This window comes from Rhamphochromis longiceps, linkage group LG18 (genome assembly GCF_057381845.1).
Source record: "Rhamphochromis longiceps isolate RC_006_pf linkage group LG18, R_longiceps_female_GT1.1, whole genome shotgun sequence".
Lineage (NCBI taxonomy): Eukaryota > Metazoa > Chordata > Actinopteri > Cichliformes > Cichlidae > Rhamphochromis > Rhamphochromis longiceps.
In genome coordinates, this window is record NC_140574.1 from 2,368,862 (window position 1) to 2,392,276 (window position 23,415).

General features: G+C 44.6%; 1 protein-coding gene across 14 annotated transcripts in view; it reads right to left on the minus strand.

Annotated features, from left to right (window-relative positions):
- The window catches only part of dlg1b (discs large MAGUK scaffold protein 1b), a 102,918-nt gene that overhangs the window by 70,267 nt on the left and 9,236 nt on the right, over positions 1-23,415 (minus strand). For 7 of the 14 annotated variants that reach the window (XM_085388826.1, XM_085388823.1, XM_085388821.1 and 4 more), the window contains exons 3-4: positions 10,812-10,975; positions 6,465-6,536 (exon numbers count right to left, since the gene is read on the minus strand). In XM_085388826.1, the coding sequence (XP_085244952.1) occupies positions 6,465-6,536; positions 10,812-10,975 (236 nt within the window). The remainder of the gene's footprint in view (positions 1-6,464; positions 6,537-10,811; positions 10,976-23,415) is intronic. The other 7 variants (XM_085388825.1, XM_085388832.1, XM_085388831.1 and 4 more) reach the window with 1 other exon arrangement.

Here is a 23,415-nt window from a genome sequence, read left to right on the forward strand (position 1 = left end):
AACGCTTCCCACAGACAGAACATGGACACTGACCCGACCTCCTGTTCTAACCTCAGCTTCTGTTTTATTGCTTTCATTTCTGCTCTATCGTTGGTCTTAGAGGCGTCTCTCTCATTTCTACAACATCTTCCTGTCCTCTGTCACCTTTACAGCAGATGTTTTAAAACCCCCATTAGACCGTTTCACCTCGAGAAGCTCAAGTCATGGATACGCGCTGAACCTGAAACTTATTTCTGAACTTCCAGGATAGGAGCAGCAACTTCAGCGCACAAAGATGGCGACTGGCTGAAGTCTGACAGTGCCTCAAAAAGCCAAATCTGAACTTCAGGAAACACCAGCACCACTGCTGCAGGCCACCCAAACCTTAAATCACACGACAGGTTGAGAAGTCGTCATCATAACCAGATACATGCAGCGATATGTTCTGTTATTGAACGTCATGGTTCACGTTTGGTTTTTAAACTCATGCTTGTTGTTTAAAACAACATCATAAAGGTTTTTTTTTTACAGTTTGAAAGTACCAATAAATAACTGAATAAATGTTTTTGCCCTAGTAGCTTTTATAAACCCGATAAAACAACCAAACACTATGACACAAAGAGAAAGTGCATCACGGAGTAAACCTGGGATTCTTCAGGTTGACCATGATGCTCAAGGACACAGGTAGACATGTGTCACCTAAAAACACTCATAATGAATTTAAAACGCTCCATGGATCTCAACAGACAATGTTCAGTTATCAATCTTTCCCTGACCTACGAAACTACAACTTACAGACTGTCCAGGAACACAAAGAGCTCAAAATAGCTTCAGTAAGGTGACGGCTCCAGACTTCCAACTGGTGTGGAAAAAAAAAAAAAAACGTGAAAGCGCAAAAATCAGCTCTGTCTCGTTCAGCAACTACAGTGACGCCACAGGAAGCAGAGAGCAGATCACACGCAGCATTATTAGCTCTGTCACATTATTACATGTTAATAATGTGATAAAAATGAACAATCAAAATGTCAATATGTTCCGGATGCTTTCAAATTTCATTCACAGCTCTAAAAACACCAAGAAGCCTGTGTTCAGTTCAAAGTCAGACCCCACACACTGCCAGCATAAAGTGAAAACAGTCAGCTGGTAACTATCCTGATCAGTAATCAATAAATGGATTGAACTGAATCCCAAAAATAAGTATGACTTTAAAAAGAGAAGAGGCTTAATAAACCAAAGGCGTGAAAATTTCAATTAAATTTAATCCATATAGCCTCAAATCACAACAACTGTTGCCTTAAGGTGTGTTATATTGTAAGGTAAAGACCATACAATAAGATAAAGAGCAAAGAAAATGTCACGCCAAACTCGCATTAGGAAAAGTCAAATTTATTTCTAATCCTTATTTTTTAGAAAAGAAACCGATGAGTAAGAATAAAAGGCTTGGGGCTGTATATGTCCATCGACTTTTCTTCAATTCGGCAATGATACAGTAAAATGAATGGTTTTACTTTCCCTACAATCATCGCTTCATATCATCCAAACCGGTTACCAACCTCCGTTCATTAGCGATGCTGCTTTAATGGGTATAACAGGCTGGAATGAGGCGCGAACCCTTCAGAAAAGTAAGTTTTTTTACTGAATAAAAAGTCGTCTTTATTATAATATACTAGCCGAATTGACCATCGACTCACAATTAATGACAACATACCACCTATTAGGAGGTAGCACTATTTTTGGTCGAAATCTCACTTTTATAAATGTATCGTCACAAATCGATACTAACCACTTCATCAGCGGTGCTGTTTTAATGGGGACCAACGGCGGGAATGAGGCGCGGACCCTTGAAAAAAGTGAATTTTCACCTAATTAAAAAGCCGTTTGAATGATGTAATGAAAGCCGAATTTAACACCGACTCACTCTTAACTAAACTCGCCCTCCAGTGTGTGCGTGTGTCGGTATTTTATGAGCTTTCTTCAAGCGTTACCTTTGTGGTGACAATACAAATGCAGTCCATCGTTCCGAGCCGGGAGTGAAGCCCGGGAACATCAGCATCTCATCTCCGTCCGTCCTTCCTGCTGAGCGAACTCCAGCGAGGCGCCACTCTTCATAAATGCTTCACATTCACTCACAAACCGACCGACTGCGGTCATAAATCTGCCCAAGAGAGAGAGTGCGCTCACCGGAGAGCCACCTCATCCCTCCCCCGGTCCTCCTTCATACCGTATCCGGAGCTCAGCAGGAGCAGCGCTCAGCGAACCCGGCTCCTCCACACACACAAGCTGCGTTCAGGCGCTTTGGGAAAAACCCACTCCCTCCAAGTTATGAGGTTAAAAGATTAACACGGGACTATTAAAACCAGTGTATTGTATTGTTTGTTAGCGAGGTTACAGGAGATAGAAATTATTAATATAATTTTATCCAGTCAAGTTTTCACTTTAAACCGATCAATCAAACGCGTTTTGACTGGAAAAATAGTTTCAGAGTGTATCTGAATGCAACACTAAATACCTGTACTGTAATGATTGCGTAATTGCAGACCAGCGTATTTATTAACACTTAAAAAAAATAAACAAAGACATTAAATAATACATTTTGGAGCAGCTTAAATTATGTAGTTAATTATTTATCATATTATAAATTTACACTAATTAAAATATGAATTTATTCTGTAATAAAGAACTGAGTCAAGTATTTTTACCTTTCAGTAATTACATTTGCCATCAGGTATTGTACTTTTAACCAAAACCAAAACAGTTTTGATGCAAATATGACGTAAATGTCATGTGATTGAAATCATTACAATTATTATTTTTCTCCCCTGCAGGTTCTGAGCACTCAGGCATGAATGATATCTGCAGATGACGATCTGGGCTGAAATTAGTTTGTACTTACCAGTGAATAATACAGTTTTATTACAAGTGCAACATGACTCTAAAAAGACTTGATTATAGATAAATTTCAACTTGATAGAATAAAACAGTTATTTCTTCAAATAATCATGTGAAATAGTGACTGATATGATATGTGACTATTCCCTGATATTTTCTACATTAAACAAACAGCTGAAACAGCAGTATGTCTGACATTTTTACATAAAAAGGATTCATGAGTAATTTTTCTATCAATCGGCTAACTGGATTACGGACTGGTGGCTGCGCTGTAACCATCAGTGTGTTTTAAAGTGTCCCTGAAGCGCTGTGACGTCCTACTCAATAATAGACCACAAACTCATCTTGTCTGAGTCAGACTGTGCCTCGGCTTTTCCTCTTGAGGTTTGAAAACACGCTAACTGCTGCTGATGACATGTATGACTCAACGCCAAATGCTCGTGGAGGTGGAGGAGGAGGAGCAGTGTCCCTCTCAGCAGGAGCAGGGGGAGGAGGAGATGGGGCAGCGTGGGCGTTTGGCAGGTGGGAATCGTTCACAGCTCCATGAATCCGTCATGTAGCTGCGTCGCGTCTCATGCGTGTCATCATCATCATATGGCGTGTTTCACACCTCGACATTAACACAGAACAGGAAGTGATGCGAGTGGCGTTTTCCACAGAACAGTTTGCCGGGCTTTACATTAAAGTGATGAGCTCGTTTGCCCTGAAGAGAAATAGTTATTAGTGCTTTTGTACTTGTTCTCCAAGCAGCTGAGAGCATCAGAGCGATCGATCGGAGTTTAAATGAGCTGCAGCAGTTTAACGTCTGCGCGCAGCAGCAGGGAGAAGCATGCCTGCATGTTTGACCCGTTTCTGATAATTCACTGCAGAAAAGTTTAAAAAACCTTTATCGAGCTGCTGTGACCCACAACTGTGTTTAGCACTGGACTTTTGTTTCACAGTAACATGAAAAGAACAGTTTAACCCTGCAGAGAAGCTGCAGAGAAGCAGCACCTGCCTCAGGTGTGGACATCTCAAACCGCTCACAGCGCCGTGGTCGTCACACATCACGAGCGTTATCAGTTAAAGTCAGAGTGAAAAGCTTTGCTGGTTGTTCTGCTCTCTGCACGGCTGCCCAAGCAGCTTCAGCACTGTGGAAACATTTCAGGTAAAGTCGAGATGATGTGAGCGCCTCTGAAACACTACTTGTTCACCACCTGCTCACCAGGTACACAGCAGGTTTTTTTAATTGGTCGATGAGCATCTTACAGGACGCGTTCACAGTTCGTCCGTGTCCAAGTCTCCGCCTCTTCCTGCGATGATGCTGTGGCTCTGTGGGTTCCGACTACAGACTGTAAATAAAAGATGGATGCAGTTTCCAGCTGTGCAAAATGAAGCCAGTGCATTCTTCTGAATGTCCAGCAGGTGGCGCCTCCTCTGACCCTCCAGCCTGATCATCTGATCCTGATGAGTTCATGGTCTCAGTCGCTGCTTTCAGGTGTCATTAAACGCAACAGTGTTGATTGTGTTGTTCCCATTAGAGTTTGTAAAAAAAGACAAAGAGGGAGATGCTCATTGGCTAACAACTTGTGACTGAAAGTCATTCACCAATGAGCATACAGTACCCTTCAGTGACTTCACTAACAAACAGGTGACGACGCTACGTCCATCTGTTTTATACAGTCTGTTTCCACTGCAGCTGAGGAGCCTCACCTGTCAGCAGGTGTTCTCCACCTGCAGCCTGACGACAGTGAAACAATGTGGGATAAAAAGGGAGCTGAGCCTTGATAGATGGTTTGACTCACTGAGCAGCAGCAGCCTCAGACCACAGCTTCATGTTGTGTGAATTATTAACTCTTTCCAGGCCGAGGCTCTGAGCCGCTGCTGCCTTGTGGTGAATAATGTTTGCTTATGGACGAAGCTTCGCAGGTAGATTTTGCATAAGTGGGTCACAGCAATGTGAGGTCAGAAAGTCCCCCGGACGAGCTGCGACGCTCAGAAACGTACAACACTGAGAAACACATGAGGATGGTATTTGAAAGCAGCACGAGACACACAGGAGCCTGAAGAGGCGGCGCAGGACCGAAGCCTCACGGAAACCTGAACTGAAATCCACACGAACCACCACCACGAAGGTGCTGAACGCCAGTACAGCTCCAGTCTGTCCGGGGGAGGCCTCGCAAGGCTCCTTCACAATAAAAGCTCCACACATGCAGACTCAGGGGTCAGGAGCAGGCAGGCTCTCAGCCTGGCTGCAGGGTCATACCCGGTGTTTTTTAACGGACTCTCTCACTAACAGCTCAAAATGTAAAGTTGACCCATTTCAAACACTACTTTTTATCAGCTGATATCTGAGACATGCTGACATGAATTGAGTGAAGTTTGAACGTCTATTTGCTCAGTTTGGATAAAATAAGGAAGTGAAATTCAATCAAAAACAATAAACATGAACTGATCGAAGAGTTTCACTTCAATTTCAGATTCATTTGGACTTGAATGTAAATGAAACCGTGCTGCAGAGCTGAAATCAGGAACTAACATCTGCACGGCGCTAACGAACAAACTTCTGCTGCCGTATCCTGAGCTTAAAGTGAATTTTTAATCTGCATCATTTAAAGAGATTAAAAGCATCAGTAAAATGTTCTTAAACACATTTACTGCTGCTGTGAACAGCTCTATTAAATCTACTGTGTTTCTATTGTGCTGTGGGTAAATGAATCTATTTCATCTGGCTTCAGTTTGAGACCCTCGGCCAGTTTTAATCCACGTTTAACACTTTAAATGATTTTAATATCACTTTAACTTTGATTTACAGCTTGTTTTGGAAACACTGGTTACATTTTAGGTTTGTTGTTCCAGTAAAGTGAAGCCTTTGAGCACCAACTGTTCTCAAAGCTCATAACTGCAGAATAACAGCTCACATGCATCTATTAGCTAGCTGTGATGTTTTCATGTGAAACATGGTGTCTCGTTTTCCATTTATGGTCACAGCGTGAAAAGAAAAGCTCGTCACACCTGATTCGATGCGTAAACTCTAAACGACTGAAGACTCACTCGACGAAAAGTCGTTCGTGTAAATCAGTTAATAAAGTTTTTACCACATCAGTGACAGCTGTGTGTCTGTGTGTGCAGCTCTGAGGACCGGAGGTGTACCGTTCAGACCCGACAACATGAACCAAAACGAATGAAGCACGATGAACCCACGACCCCTGAACACAGCACAGACAGCCTCGATGTGCCGCCGCGTTCCTGCTGACAGAAATATTTAAACACTGAGACCAGACGTGAAGATGGAGGATGAAAACTGGAGGAGCGCAGCGTCAGGTCAGAGTTCAGCTCACACGCCGACCATAAAGCCACAGCTCCTCGGTGAGAGCTGCGAGTTTGTTTTATTGATCAGTGTTAAAAACAACCCTCAGACTTCAGCTCTGGTTCCACTTTCATCCAAACTCAGATCAGAACGACTCAAAGCGACACGTTGAGGCCGTCTGGGCGAACCTGACCCCTGACCCCCACCCCTCCGATGGCCCAAAAAAAGCACACGAGGACTGGATGGGACATGCGGCGAAGGTGGACGACACCGACAGCCCCTCCCACCAACAGCAGGCAGTACTTACTTGTCCGTCACGGCCAGGCGGGCGCTTGGCCTGCGCCAACGTGTGGAGGATTTCGTTTAGGAGGGGGGAGTCCTACGGGGGAGCATGAGCATTTACAGTCGGGAAAAAGAGGAAAGAAGAAGAAAAGCATTCAATCAAACAACAGCAGGTTGAAACATCTCAGCCAACGTCAGGTTTGTGCTCCGATCTAAACATGATGCGTACGTCCCGCCCTCCATCTCTGACTGCTGAAATATGTCCACCTCACACTGACGCATGTTTGCCTCCGTTCATGCATCTGCAAAGGACTGAAACCCAACCAGCTGTGCTCTCACTGACACGAGTCCCCACCTGCAGCAGCGTGTTATGGTGGCTGGCAGAAAACTCCCGGGGTCATTATGGCTGTCACGTTCGACCTGTTCTGAAAATAAGGAGCCAGTTTATTGGCTCCAGAGGATACAGATGGAGTACTGATCGCCTGGTCAAACAACCAGCTCACCTTTACACCCATGTGACCCAAACCCGGGTCCTGGACAGCTGAAAGCACAGGACTGAAAAACCAGGATGAACGAGCTCAGTCCGGCTCTGGAAAAGCTCCTCACACAACAAACGGACTGGATCAGGCGGGAGCAAACAGACAAGCAGGTGAAAGACGTTCTGGAGAAGCTTCTCGTGTCATTTTTAAATTCAGACATTTTCCTTTGTCTTCCTCAAAGCGAGAAGCCCGATGCCTCACTCAGGAAGTGCAGGCTTAGCTTTGCCTGAAGAGAGGAACGGTTGGCCAGCTCCATCGGATGAGAACCGTAACCTCCACTTAACCTGGATGTGCCGCTCACTCACATAGCGAGCGTCAGAGTAAATCCTGAGCGTGCATCAGCTGCCCCGCAACCCTGAACGCTAACCTCAGGCCAGCCGCAAGCGGACGAACGTCTCCGTCCACCTGCCCGAGTGCACAGCACGGGAATAATGATGCATTACATCCAGACTCCAGCTGTTTGCCACGGCAACCTCTGCAGACTTTAGCTTTAACCCCCTCCCAAAAAAACAATCTCATACAAAGACACAAAATAACATTTTCTGGATTATACTCCAATTTCTGGCTGATCCCATCTGCTATTATGAAAACACGGGATTAGAGCGAATGAAAGAAGCAGAGGAGGCAGACTGCTCCGTTTTCGTTTCACTAACAGAATCGCCGGCTTTCACGTTTCACATGTTGGCGTTCACCACAACGTCGCGAATCACATCTTGGAGACGTGTTTGTGCCGCAGACGGAAGCTCAGCTGAGGATTTAAAGCACCAAACAAACAACCTGCCGCCTCTGCTCTCGTTTTTCAGGAAGAGAAAACAGAAACTTTACTGAAAATAACTTTAAAAGCATGTGAAGCGTGCAGACTGATGGAGATCGCTGGCATTAATCTCTCACTTTTACCAATAATCAATCGATTGTTTCAAATTATAAGACGTCAGAAAACTAAAACATCAGTCACCACTTTCACTCTGTCTTTTTCCCCCGTTTTACCTGCAGAGTCACTTTTTCTACTAAACTGAACATTTTCCATGAGTTCTACTTTCAGCGAGTCTTTATTTTATTTGACTTTTTGTCCCATTTGATTTGGTTTTGTGCGATTTTATCTTCTGTTCTGTGACGTTACATTTTATCGAGCTGCTCTGTTGTATTTCTGATGTTTGTTACAGACTGTTGATGTGCTGCATTGACTCTGGAACTTCACAACATCTGGAATAAACCAAGTTGTAGTTTGAGGGTTGAGCAGCAGGTCTGCACACACACAGATTCATTCTGCAGGTAAAATAACTCCAATAATAAACTGATCAATGATGTCTTTGATCAACTGTGAGATCAACACGAGAGTGAAATCTCAGCGTCGGTGACCTCGGACTGTTTTTCAAGTGAGAAGTTTAAACGTCCTCACAAAGGTTTACATCAGATCAGCACAAAACTGGAAACTGGAGGAGATTTGTTCTTCTTATATTATAGAAAGTGTAACTTAAATCTGTGGATTTCCAATCAATAACAGTTTGATGTTCAACATTATTTCTGTTTGTTTTCTTGTTGAGATGCGTGTTTAAAAACATCAGACAACAACAATCGTTTGTTTTTTCCCTGAAACTGAACGTCGTTTGGATTTTCGAACATTAATGCGTTCGCTTTGATTCAGGGACTAACGAGGGATCAGTTTTAATGTTTTCTGGTCGTTTTATAACCAAACAATCAATAAATTACTGACGTAACCAAACTGCCAGATGGTGATGAAGTGTAACTGATGACAGTTTAGATAAAAATCAGGTGGAGGGAAACAGTTGGTCTTTGCTTTCCCTTCACTCACTCACTCACTCACACACACACACACACACACACGGCCCCTCAAACATGTCATCAGGAAGTCAGAAGCACAAAACCACACCTGAGGTTAAACACACAACTGCACAACTCATGAAGTTTGTTCTTCCTCAGGCTGCTGATCTAAATCTTCATCATCATCATCACTGTCCTGTGGACTAGTGAAGGACATCTGACGCCATCGTGTCCTCCAACACAAACGTCGTGTTTTAGCTCAAAGCTGCTGCGGAGGCGCACGGTCACGTACAGCAGAGAGAAACTGAACAGTTGCTCTCATGGCTGAAAATCAGACCCAGTCAAACATTTAAAAGCACTTTGGTAGAGTTTCTGTTTTAACATCATTTAAACTCAAGGTGAAGAAACGCCGCTCCAGATTTATGTCCAACACACCTGCGCACAGCGTGAAACAGAAGCTCAGGCTGAATCGCGACTTTCATTTTGTTCAATACCAATTTGTACCACCAGATGGCGCAGTGATTACATGTTTTTAGTTAACATGTGAGAGCAGCTAAGAAGAAATGCCAAATGTTAAAAACAGCACAAACTAGGAAAGTGCTGCCGAACGAATTCTGCAGAACATAATTACTAAAAGTTCATTTGAAACATGAAAAATTAAGTTAACATTTAATTCATGATCAAAAGAAAACCTGCAGTTCCTCCAATGTCCACCAGAGGCTCCGGCAGCGAGTGAGTTCCCACAGACTTTTTAAATAAAAAGTTCACAGCCGGATACGGAAACCGCTTTGGTCTCCAGAGCCGTTTAAGGGTTTACAGTTTGTAGTTTCAGGGGCGTGGCCTCTTTGACAGGTGAATGGCGACACAGGTGGTTGTAGCTGCTAGCTGGCTCCCAGGCTTGAGCTGGTATTCTGGACTGTTTTAATGACATCATCTGACCAACAGTGAGGTTACGGCACTAACAGACCGTCCAAGAAGTCTGACTTCCAGATTTAATGAAATGTAACAATTTAAATTGGATGTTAGCATTAATTAGCACCACTCCATGTCTCTGAATGCATGCTTGCTAGCATTACCAGGTAACTGAGCATTTAACTACCTACATGTTCACTACTGGCTCCAAACAAACCAACATGGTGGCAGCCAAACTGCTAAGACTGAGGACAAAACCAAAGGGTGACATCACTGTGGTTACGTCTATATTTTAAAAAAGCCCAGAAAAGTAAACAGGAAAGAAAAGGTTTCATTTTGGCTTCTCCAGTTACGAACGCCAAAACACCACCGTGTCATTCTCTATTTTTAAATCTCTCATGTATGAGTGATGACTGTTTCTGTCACTGCCAGGAAATACCAAGACATGGCTGCTGTAACTGGTAAACAAGACAGGAAGATCCAGCTCTTATTTCAAAATAAGAGCAGGAGGAGTGATAACAGATGGCATCCACACACTGACTGAGGGGTTTTCTTGGCCTTTAGGAGACGACCGACCACAACCGCTCAGCGTAGCGTGAGCTAAAGATGCATTTATGCGTTTCAGGGTTTTGGAAATCAGAAGCACAAAACTGTATTTCAGCTCCTGTAATTTTAACGTTCTGGATAAAACAGTCTCATCACAGTTTTTGTGAATTTTCTTTTGAAGGAAGAAAACCGACACTTAATGAGGCCCCAAGCAGAAATATTATTGCTGCAGTGAAACGAGTTGCTCATCAGCCCAAACTAATCAAACCAAACACGCTGTGACCAGGAGTTCGACCCGTTTGTACCCGTCGAGGAGCCGGCGCTGGCGGGAATCCTGCTTTTCCTCGTTTAGTGCGAGCGGGGAACAGATGGCGTCAGTTTGTCCATCGAGCTGCTTTGCAAATCAAATGCAGCTTCATTTTTCATCCTGCGAGGTCTGAAAGGTTTGATCTATTTTTACCGTTTTCTATTTTTAACCAACGGTCGGCGTCTCTGCTACAGAGCAGCAGGAAGCAGGAAAAAGAACCCGAGTGTTGGTGGCACTTCCTGTCCTGACAGGCGGAGCGGCAGCTGTCAGCAGCTGGAGTTCTTACCTCGATGCTGGTGCTAAGGCTGGGCAGCGTGTCCGAGGTCACCGTTGTACTTTGAAGGCTGGAGAAGTCCCATAGGTTGACGGGCGCCATGGGGTCCGCCCCCTTGGAAGACTCCACCCATCTCTGACTGTCCAATAAGGTCACTTCGTAAAACTCCTGGATATCTGCGAGGACACAGAGAGACACGCAATTGGTAATGGAGTCGTTTTCAGCTTCACTTATTTTATTTGTCTTTGACTGGTAGACTCCTCCCTCGCTCTTATTTTGAAGGCTCCGTCTATTTTGTCATTTCCTGTCTAACAGCTTGCACGTCCTTTGCTCTCCCTGGCGCAGGTCGCAGGTGTAATTAGAGTAGAAATATATTTTATTTAATCAGAATTAAGCTGAAATCTGATCAGTTTCCATTACTAATTTTTCACAATAAAAGCTTTGATAAGAAGTGAAAGGTTCCCGTCTCATAAAACATTTTAGATTTGAGTATTTCTTCACTTAAAAATCTAATTCGCTGAGCTCAGAGCTCACGGAGCAGGCGAGGGAGGCCAGAGTGGAGGACAAACACCGACCTGACACTCGTCGGGGTCACGACCGCGGGTTTTGTTCGAGGCGGAGGCGACACACAGGAAACGGCTTCATCAGGCCGACATTAACGTTCAGTAAAAGTACAGCACGTGACACGTTTGGAGGTTTTCCTCTGCCATTAAAAACTTTTAAAACAGATTAAAGAAATGCTGCTCACGCTTTCATTTATAGGTCAGGATCAGGTTTCCACAGGTGAGTCACCTGAGACACACCTGTCACATTCAGAGAAATGAAGAATAAAGCAAACAAAAAACACTGAATCTCAGATGGAAATCTTCCTGCACAGTGACTCATTTCACTGTTAAAGCAGGAGTAAAAGAATCAGACAGATCAGGAGTTTTAAAGCAGAGCTTTTCAAAATAAAGCACCTGCATCTCTGTGAGTGTTCGAGCAGGTCTGTCCTGTTTTTAAAGAACTATGAATCGTCTCCAGGGACGATGGCTGACTTTAACCTGAGCTATCATACTCAGCCGTACATGCTTCTGCCACACTGTATGGATGCTTGTGATTGGTTGTTTTATTATATGCAGACGTTCCTGATGAGGCCACAAGCTGAAGCACGTCGCTCAAATAATGAAGCTTTGACCTCCTCGGTTTGAGCTCAGCAGGTCAAACTGCTGCAGCGAGGGACTAACAGCGACTGACGGCGTGATTGATATCATGACTCCACGTTCAGATGTTTACAGTAGGCTGTTATTATAAAAAGCTTCGCCCTGGCAGCCGCATCCAGCGAGCTTTTTTTACATCCCGAAACGCGCTCACAGCGAGCGGATCTAAAATAAGCGGGCTTTCTTTGGCTCGCCGTGGCAGCTGACCGCCCAGCCGGCACAGATGTTTCCCCCTAAACCGTCAGATCACCACTTCAACAGCTCCTCGGGATGACCACTGGCCTTTAAATCTCTGGCACTCCCCGCCGTCAGCCCGCAGCGGCGTCTCGCTGCCTGTTAACCCTTTCCACACAGATTTCTAACGACCTCAGAAAGTACCGAGCTCAGTAAAAATGTAAAACGAGTGCAGCGCCTGGATCGATCCGAGGAAGCAGAATCATGACTAATGAGGAATCCCAAACATCCTCCGGGCTCCTGGAGGCTTTACAGCCTCTATTTTGGAGCTTTGGCACATCGAGTGCTATAAATAAAACAAAAAGCCGCTCCGCCATAAAGTCTCCTACTTTTACACCCACTGGAAACTTTCATTGGGTCCACATTTACAATCCGAACCAATCAAATAAAAGCTGCTCCGGCTCCACCTCTGCAGACCGTCGCCTGTCGACAGGCAGCGGATCACCTTCAAACTTCCAGCTCTGCTCGCCATCTTACCCACTGCAACCCACCTGCATCCTGACCCACCCCCACAGACCTTTCTCTGCTTTCCCAGCACAAAGAAACACGACTGCTTTTCACAGACAAACATCAAAACTTTTATTCTTTCAACCTGCCCACTGTTTTCTCAGCCTCTGGGCTCTTTGCCTCTGCAGCCTTTAATGACGGTGTTATCTGCTTTGTAACAGTCCAAACTAAACTACGTTCTTTCTGAGCACTCAGGGGCTTCCTATGCTCTGCTCTTTCACAATAAAAGCCTCTACCATGGCTACCAGCAGTGCCACGTGGAGCTGCAACGTCTCTAACCTGCAGACTCACCCTGAACCGGGCTGAATTATCACATTTATCATCAGGTGTGCTTCGTGGGCCGGTCGGTCACATGACTGAGAACAACATGGAGCCAACATCAGTGCAGGAGAGCGCTGTGATTTTCTCTGACTGCAGCTTCTGTAAAAGCCTTTGATGACTGAAAATAGCCTCAGATATCAGCGCAGAAGCTGATGCAAGAACTAAAAATACAAAGTCGCCTCTTTGTTTCCACAACTGTGTGAACTCTGTTCGTCTGCAGCATCCTGGCCCCGAACTGAAGAGTCTCAGCAGCAGCTGGATCCCATCAGGCTCCCACACTCATGACCCCACAGGGTGAAGCCCACTGACTGTTTTACCAGTGACACCTTTGGTACTTAGTGAAAGACTTGACGGTGGAGATCCATCCAGACTTTAAGCTCAGCTAGCGTACAGACACTTTAGCTTTGGATATCTGCTGATACTGAGCCCCACAGTCATAAGCTGTGCGATTGACACTCTGTGATAAATCCACGCTGCGGACACGTCATTAGCCGCAGGCCGACACCTCCCTGGAAGAATAACTACACGTCGTCTCAACGCAGCGCCTGTGACGGGCCTGCTCAGTAATTCTTGGGAACTATCAGAAAGGATGTGAGGAAACCACGACAAACAGCGAGGGCGCCAGAGGGACGAAGCTGCAGCGTTTGGTTTGTTTCTAAACCACCAGGACGCGACCACCACACACCGGCATCAACACCGGGGTAGGTTACATCGTTACAAGATAACAGATCAATACACAGAAGTTATTGATGAGTGAAATAATCCTGAAGAGTGCAGCAGATGTGCACCTCCTCACAGAGTGGAGCAGAGGGAGCTTGTTTCAGTCGGAGGAGGAATGAACTGAGACAAAGAAGGATTATTCTTAGCGGAAAAAATCATGCAAAGCTCAAGTTCAAGAATCAAAATCATGAGCTGGAAATGAGAGAAGTTAAAGTTAGAGGATAAAACCTCCACCAGTCGATGTCAGCAGACTGCCGGCTGATAAAAATCCAGCTTTCTTTCCTCTGGGAGAGGCCGTAGCACTGTGTTCCTCCAGGCTGAGGTACTCCAGTCTGACTGAGGAACATGACAGTGTTTTTAACAGATTCATTATAAGTTGTTAGTGGATGCATTAGTTTAATGGCAGATTTAACTACATGCTGTTGCATCTGTTTTTATGAGCATACTCACTTTTTCTATTAACCTAAATAACATTTACTGACCGTTCCTTTAAAGACGACAAAGTGAAGGATATCATAACATTTTAACGCCGGCCTGCATCACTGTGTGCAGCATGTTGCAGTTCCTCCTGCAGAGACCAGATGCTGCACAAAGCGTAGATTTAAACAAATACAGACACAGATAGAAAGACAAAGTTGGATTACAGGGAGGTGGAGGTCACCATGAGCAGGCTAGAGGATTAAACGATGAAATGTGGAGACGAATGACGAGAAATAAAAACCAGAAATGATGCTCAATGTCAAGTCTGCTTTTGTTTTCCCAGCCAGCGCCCCCTAGAGGCTGTGACATGCAGCACACACTCAGCAACTTTAATTTCATTGGTCCCGGGATGTAAACAGCATGTGCAGTCACTGATCAGATTTTCAGGGAAAATTCTTTTAAAAGTTTCTGATTATGTCTCAAAAATGGTTTTAAAACACTTTTTCCTGACAGTTATGCTCCAAACACCAAATATTTACCTTCGGGACTCTTTCAAAGACTTCTCTGGTGAACATGGCTTTGGTGGGCAGAGGTTAGTGGAAGCAAACGCACACAGCAGGAGAAGAGCTGGTTTATATAGTCCAACAAAGGGCGTGCGACAATTTAACAGCCAGAAGTAATCGAGGTCACGTCACTGAATACACGGATGTTCACTGAGTATTTAGTTTCCAGACTTCTGTAAATGAACCAAACTGTTAAACTGAGGAGACTAACAGGTCTAATCGAGAGCACACACTGACCTGCACTTCAAACCAGCTTAAGCTGCTTCTTTCACTGAAGGGTTTAATGCAGCTTTTTTATTCTTTAAACTTAAGCAGTGCAAACTGAGCCCGAGTAAATGAAAGGATCCGGGGTCACCTGACCGTGAGAGCGCTGGTTTCCCTGCTGTCAGTCCGTCTGTCCTCGGGGGACGACCTTAAACACGGCGCTGAATTGATGCCCAATAACAGAGAGACCTCTGTGGAATTGTGGGAGACTCGGAGATCGTTTTACAGTGAAACCAGCGAGCTGCTTCCCAACTTAGAGCTTTCTGTTTGACAGCCTCTGCTGTGACCGCAGAGGCTGTCAAACAGTCTGCAAGACGAAGGAACCGCAGAGACCCTGAACCTGGAAACACGGCAGCAATCTGGGATTTTTTAAAAGCAGGAATCAAAGAAAGGTTCAGAATTTAAACACCAAATCATTACTTTAAATAAAAGAGTAAAAAACAGCAGAGACTCCCTGATTTCAGTCAAACATGAAACTTTTCAAACCCGAGCAGCTTAACCACAAAGATGATGCTTAGTTTTGTTTTTACCCGAGACTTTCTCTCCACATTTAATTATTGACCGAGACTAAAATGCTCGACGGCTGCAGGACGGCAGAGGAACTCTGGGTGACTGGGAAGCAGAGCAGCACATCATCGGCCTAAATGCAAAAACTGATCTATTAATCAGGTTTAATAAATCGTGTACACGGTGCATAATCCACAGGTCTGAGATCCACAGTGGGACGTTTCCTCAGACGTCTTCAGCTCTCATTTCTGACCTGCAGGACTGGGATTTAATTAAAACCAGCTGACAGATAACTGGCCCAGTGACTGTGATCACATTAGCCAGTTAGAGCGAGTCGGACACAGCAGCGTCTGTTGTCCGCTCTAAGAAAAGACCACGCCTGTTTAGACTGCAGTCGCCATCAGCACGACCACACTGCAGCGGCATGAACTGGCCACACCCAGAGCTCGCAGAGGTCAGCAGTGCAGATCAGACGCGGATTAATCTAAATCCCACCGACGACTACAAACAAAAGCAGAACGCTGGAAAGTCTTTTTGAAAACGACGAAGAACAAAGGAAACGTTTACACGAGTCTCTCAGCCGCCGCTGTTGGTCACGGCATCGCTCGCCTTCCTCGCAACCTTCTCGCCAAAGCTGAGCTTTAACTCATCTCCAGGTTTATGAATCTCACTCTGAGCCCGGAAACAGCCGCAGACCAACATGCAGATTTAGAGTCGCCGATCCAGGGTCGGCTTTGTTGCAGCAGAAACAGAAAGACGAGAAAATAAATATTAGATGAACCTGATGAAATACTGACGACGACTGATCGCTGGAGTCAAACTGTTTCGTCTCAGGTGCTCCTGAAAACTCACTCGTATACGTTTCAGCTTTAACATCATGAGAAGTCCCTTTGTTCTCCCGCAGCCGCTCGTGTTTACTGATAAACATCCAAACATTTTGGGGTTTGAGCCTGTCTGTGATATGAACACTCAGTGTCAGTGGAGTGGGCAGGTGTTTTTCCTTTAATGTGTCACACATCTGCCTAACAAACAGGTTTGCTGCTCAGCTGAACGTCAAAGCCGTGCACGTGTGAGGACGTGTGTGAAACACGACTCACGTCAAACGTGTAGTTCAGTGTGCGAGCGTCTCTCAGCTGTTCCACGCACAGTAAACACGCCACATAAAAGTTTCCTGATTGCAGGAACGACACCACGACTCTTAAAACGACCCACAACAACCTGTTTCACAAGCCTGAACATGACACTGCGAGCATGTTTGTACATCGTGATGTAAACACAAGAAACACAAGCAGTGAATCTGTGCGTCTACTCGTTTCTCCCATCGCACACAGAAACGCACCTCCACACTCACATTTCACAAACACCTTCCTGTAGTTTCAGAATAAGAGCGCTGCCTCGTGACCACGGTGCAGCTACAAGTGGAACGACAACACTCAGCTTCCAGAGGATGAAACTGGGCTCGAGTTTGAGGAGAAATAATCAGATTCACGTTTCATAACGATGCTCCGAATAACGTCGTTGGGTGTTCGTGTGCTTCATCCCATGAACTCTGACTCGCTGACCGCGGCCTCTGTGAGTGACGTCGGGAGGATCGCAGAGGTCCAGATTATAAATGCAACATCAAAAGCTTCACTTAAAACTGATCTGACTCAACATATCGTCACGTCTTCAGAAGCCGGCGCCGTGTTATTCCCACGTCTCTGTGCAGCCCGAGGCCTCTTAAACCTGCTGAATTATCACAGCTTCAGTCAGAATTTGTTGTGCTGAACATTTCATTGTGTTTCTTGATGCTACCTGTTCTGACCCGTCTACCCGACGTGATGTTTGTGTAATGTACGTTTGGTTTGAAGAGGTCCGATTTCACTGCAGGCAACTGCAAGTGACAAATAAAGCTTCATCATCATCGTCATCATCATAATTATTCCCCAAATCACAAACAACAACAACCACAATCAGAGGAGCCTGGATCCTTGAGGCAGACCTGGTCCTGCAAACGGACTGCTGAGAAACATCAGCAGACTCGAGCTGGTTTCGATAAAGGCGTGGTTTGGACAAACTCACGCACTCACAGACGTGACCGTACACGTTAAATGTGCAGCTGTGTGAGGAGATGAAGACGTGGAGATTTCCTGTGTTCAGTGTGTGGTCCTCACGGCTTTAACAAAGGAGGGGCAGAATTATCACACAATAAACTGAGAGGTGATGCAAACGTTTCCTCTGTGTTTCTAACGACGCGATCGGGAGCAGCTCAGCAGCTCCACATTCACTCAAAGTTGTACAAACATTTCTTATTTCAGGCTGTTTTGCATCTGCGAGGACACCAGGTCTCCGATGTTGCCAAATCCTGCTACGGCACAATCTGTCCAAACATTCCCGGATCAATGACTCCGATCGTTTCCATTATTCCTGCTAACAAACAGCAGCACATCAAACCAAACGTATAAACACTTTTTCCTGGAGGGAACCTAAAATATCATCAATGCAAAGATGAAAGCAAACCGACATTAACCCTTTAAAGCCGGTCGGAGCAGCACGCTCCGTTTTGTGTAACTATTTTTAAATCCCAGTAGCTCTGCAACCACGTAAGCTAGTGCAATAAATTTTGTTGCATATGAAACCGGAGGAGTTGTACTTACATCTTATGCCATCAGCTTGTCCTCGGTCACGGTTTCCTTCCACATATAGTTTTGTAAAAACAGCATAAAAAGCCCTTCTAGCAACAAAAACATAATATTCCAGAAACACGCTTTGCTGATCCGATCAGCTGTTCAAAACATTTCCTACGTTGGAACAGACGTCAGCCCGAACTATCCCATGTCCGCCATGACCTGGCTGAACCGGAAGTGACGCAGTTTTTTTAACCTTCGAGGCCTTATAAGCCTGTACTGGTGTTTTTAAAACTCATGTTGACTTCATGATTTTCTGGGATGCTTAGAACTCACATTGCGCTGCTGGAAATAGTTTATTTGTGTTGCTGTTTTTTGGCAAATTTGCATTATAATATTTATTTTTCCTGCAGTCTATAAAAATTGGTGTATCTCAAAAATAAAACTATGAAAACACTCAAAATAAACTTGCTGTTGTTAGAAACTATTTTGTGCAACTTTTTTGTATTTACAGTTTTGAGGGATAAAATTTCTCTAAATAGAAATATATGTGTAAAAAAACCAAAACAAAAAAAAAAATTTAACTTTTCTGTAGTTTATTGCTCTTTCTTGCAATTTATGTAGTTATTATAGACTTAATGCAGACATATTATCAAAATTTGGGCTATAACGGTTGTGTTGCTGTATAGCTACTTAAAATACTCCCACAAATGGCTCCACAGCATGTAAGAATATAAAGAATATAAAGATAAGCTCTTAAGGTCTTAAAGGGTTAACTCACATCAGTTATAAAACACAGAAGATGCATTTAAAATGTTTCCACTCAAAGTCCAGGAAACAAAACTCCGTGCAGTGTTGTTGGGAACGTGATGTTGATGTTAGAGTCCGAGTGACTTTAAAAAACTGCAGCACATCTCGCTGCCCCGTCCTACTGTCATGGTTCACCTACAGTGGTTGGTAGGTTAAGTTACTTTAGCTCCATTTTCCAGTTTGTGAAATACTCAGAAAATCCACAGTTTACATCTTATAACGTGACACAAGTTGGATGCTTTTCCTTCCACCTGAGCCTTTCTGAGGCGGGAATATCTTGGTTTAATTATAATAATTATGAGTCGCAGTTTTGACCTTCAGCGCTAGAAACCTAAATTCTGGGGCAGCCAAAAGCAGCCGAGTTCAGAGCGGCAGCAATGAGCAGAATAACATCCAAATCTTCTGGGCTGAAAACCCGATGTTGATTTATTAAATTGAAAAGATTCGCGGGACGCCATCTGTTTCTGACGGAGGAATCAAGCCGGTCTGAACAGAAAGAATGAGAAGGAAAACAAACTGAAGCTGGCGGCTCGCGCTCTCTGCAAATCAGCGGCGGCGGGGGTGGGGGGTGGATTATGGACCGGGGGTAATCGTCGTGTCCACAGAGGGATTACACCATGCTCGGCCTGCTGCACACGTCTCCTTTTGGTGAAGGGGGGGTTGGCAGATTGGAAAACTGTGTGGCAGAAATCTATTTTTCATCAGGGATGCTGGGACGTCAGGGTGAGCGTGACAAACACGCCCAGGCCTCGGGCACGCAGAGCCAGAGGAAGGAGTTTGGGAAGAAGCTCGGCAGCGTCAGTCAGACGGATGAAGGTGATTATTATTTAAAGTCATGAGTCACGACGGCAGAGTTCAGCTTCTAAATGTAAACTCCAGCTCAAATGCAGGCACTCGTTTCATTGGCCCGCAGCTGCTTGAATGAGAGGTGATTGGTTGATGAAGGCAAACGGCAGGTGGAGCAGATTCTCTGACCGATGCTAAAGCACCGCAGGAAAACGGGAAACGGCGTGAAGAGTGGAGAACGACTGAAACCCACGGCGGTAGTTTTATTCATTAACACGAGGTTTCCTCATCGCGCTGCACAGACGACGTCACAGGAAGTCTGTATGATGCCGAGGTCACGTGACACATGCTAACGTTACTTCCACAAACATGACTGCTACATGCAATGACTATTTTCCTTCTGAAGATTAGCAAAACAATCCGGACAAACTGACTTATTTTCTTGCTCGTTTCCTTTGTGCTGTGTTATGAATCAAACGCACCTCTTTGCAGCAGCTTCGACTCTGTCCAAACTCACTCGCTGCTGTGGATGACAGAGCTTTAACCTCCTAAGACCCGAACTCGTTCATGGCATGCATATTTATTTTTCCTTTGCTATTTGGGCTGATTGGGACCTGATGAATGTCAAAACAAAGAATTACCTGAGATCCACATATGAGGACATTGGTTTTAAATTTTGATAGCACAGTGGCAGCATAATGTCCTTGGAAGTGGATATCAGGCCCTTGTAGAGCAAAATGAAGTATTTTGGTCTAGACGTCCCAAAGAGGAAGTACAACTCTGTCTGTGGAGGACGTGATGCCTGCAGGTCTTCAGTGGGGGTCGGTTAGTGAGATCCTTCCCTGCACAGGACCCAAAACTCCCTGCCAGACATCCCCGTGCCCCCCACCACCCGCCCCATTGTTCTCCACTCATTTATTTATTTATAAGTTGAGGAAATTCCCTGTAAAGAGCCACGTTAGAAAACTCATTCAGCAGCACAGAGAGTGTTAATCCAACACTGCAGCTCCTGATCTAGCATTTGACCTCTCTGTGGATTATAAGATCATACCGGGTTATAATTCTGCTCGAGCCGCTGTAATTTAAAACCGCAGGCGTACGCCTTCTATACTGGGATTCATGCGCTGAGCAAAGCTGCAGCCTTTTGTCGACGCAGTTTTCTCGTCTTCCCGTCACGTATCTGCTGTTCTCGTGGGAATGTTCAAGCTTCTAATGATGAGGCGAGTGAAAGTACGAGCAAAGCTCACCTCAGAAGCCCCATCCACATTCTTACGAGGGGCAGCCAATGAGAATAAAGTTAGCTTAAATGTAGGGATGAACTGATTGGCTGCCCAGTATAAGACAAACATGCAAAGCTACCCTAGGAGTGTCCAAGAAGACAAATATGAAGCTGCAAATGAACAGGTGACGACCCCTTTAAGTCGCCCCACCAACCCGCTCTTCAAATGCTTTGTTTACGAGGGGCAGCCAATCAGAGGAAAGATGGACAAAACACAGACACACACCGACCCACAGAGCATCTCACGTCAGCCCCGATGTCCCAAAAGGAACTCTTCACAGCCCCCTTCATAAAACACACATAAATAGATAAATAAATACTAAAAAACAAACTATTAAAACGATTAAAACCAGGATTTGAGGCTTTTGTCCTGATATAAACTGACTCGACGTTTTTCTACGCATCTACTACACCAGTATCCTTCCACACCACCTAAATATTAATGTCAGTCAGAAAGAAACGTAATGAATACAGCTGGGTCCAATTATTTTTGCACGATGGTCTCAGTGGTGAAGACTTCTCCAAACAAAATGTTTCGTCTTTAAAATTACAAATTAACTTTGATCAGTGCGGCTTGCAGAAAGCTCATTAAACAGGCGCTTTGCATGAAACTCGGAGAATCAACATTAATAAGCTGCAGCTGCCATAATCTGATGAAGATAAAGAGCGGAGACGGAGAACGTCTGTCAGCAACACGCCATCCGTTCGGCTCCGAGCTTATCGATCTGAAACCAGATCAAAACCGAGCCGTCGTCGGGGGAAACGTCGGCGTTCCCCCAACAGGAAAATCAGCGGGAAATATTTTAATCACTCAAAGCAGGGCTTCGTTTACTGCAGCAGGAATCACATTTTTACCATAAATAAGAAAAAATTTATTAATTTCCTTTGAAGTACGATAACACAGACTTGAATATGTGGAAACCTTTGGTGCTTGTGTGCGTGACCAAGACCCCACAAAGACCCGTGAGTGTGGAGAAAGCCGGCAGGAATTATTTCTATGAGCCAAAACAAAGAGCTAAGATTAGAGGAAGTGTGACGGAGGACTAACAAAAACACGTCACAGGTTTAATCCTCAAATACTCAGCAGCTCACTTTGTGTCACAGATAAGATGTTTCATAAAATGTCTAAACTCTATGAAATCAATTATGGCCCCTCAACAAAGATCTGACTCGGTGGTCTCTCCTCCCCATGGATATGAGTAATAGAATAGAAATAATTAAAATGAACATTCTGCCACAAATTCGCTCTCTCTTCCAGTCACTGCCCCGGAGATACCCCAAAAACAATTTGACGAATGGGATAGATGGATCTCACGGTTCATCTGGAACAGCAGAAGACCGAGGGTCCAGTACAGAACGTTGCAACTGAAAAAAGAGACGGGAGGGAGAGCTTTGCCGTGCTTACAAGATTACTATTATGCTGCACAACTGAAACCCCTGGTAAACTGGTGTTCCCCGAATCATGAAGCTAAATGGAAAACCATGGAAATTACTCAATTAGACTTCCCATTACAGTCTCTTTTAGGAAATAAAAACCAAGCTGAAAATTTTTACAAAAATTTGAACCATTTGACCCAGTTCACCCTGAAACTACGGTTCAGGGTAGTGAGGAAACTACAAATAGAAGAACAGGCTAGGACCTTGAATTGGATAGCTTATGACCCGGAGTTTGTGCCTGCCAGGCTGGATGGGACCTTTAAACAGAACCTTTAAACTGAGAGGAATTACTTCTTTTTGTTCACTAGCAACAAACGGGGGATTTCAAAGCTATAAAACTATTTCAGATACATACGGATTGGCAAAGCATGACTTCTATAGATACTTGCAAGTTAGAGACTATTACAACAAGACGTTACTATTCAGAGATGAAAACGAATACAACCTAATTCATATCTTTCAAGAGGCATACAAAAAAAAAGTACTCTAAAAAGTTGGTCTCAAAAATATACGGAAGTATACAAGCCTCTAAAAATCACTCTACGTTGTATATTAAGCAAAACTGGGAGAGAGAATCAGGCTCACAAATATCAGAGGACAGCTGGTGGGGAATATGTGAGTCTCAGGCTACCACTGCAAATTCAAGGTCCTTAAGAGAGTTTGGTTGGAAAAATGTGAGCAAATGTGAGCAAACAGGCTCACAGAGCCAGGGCCTATGTTGGAGAGGTTGTGGAACCCCCATGGCAAACCATTGTCATGTCTTCTGGGCCTGCCCAAGGATCCAGCCATATTGGGGGGAGGTGGCCACAAAATAGTCGGGATAAAAATAGACTATTCATTTGATACGTTGTATCTTGGCAATTTACCTACGGCGCTTCCACATAAAGATAATTATTTATTAAAAATACTTTTGGCTAGCAGCAGAAAGGCCAAAACCCGAAGATGGCTAAAGGCTGACCCTCC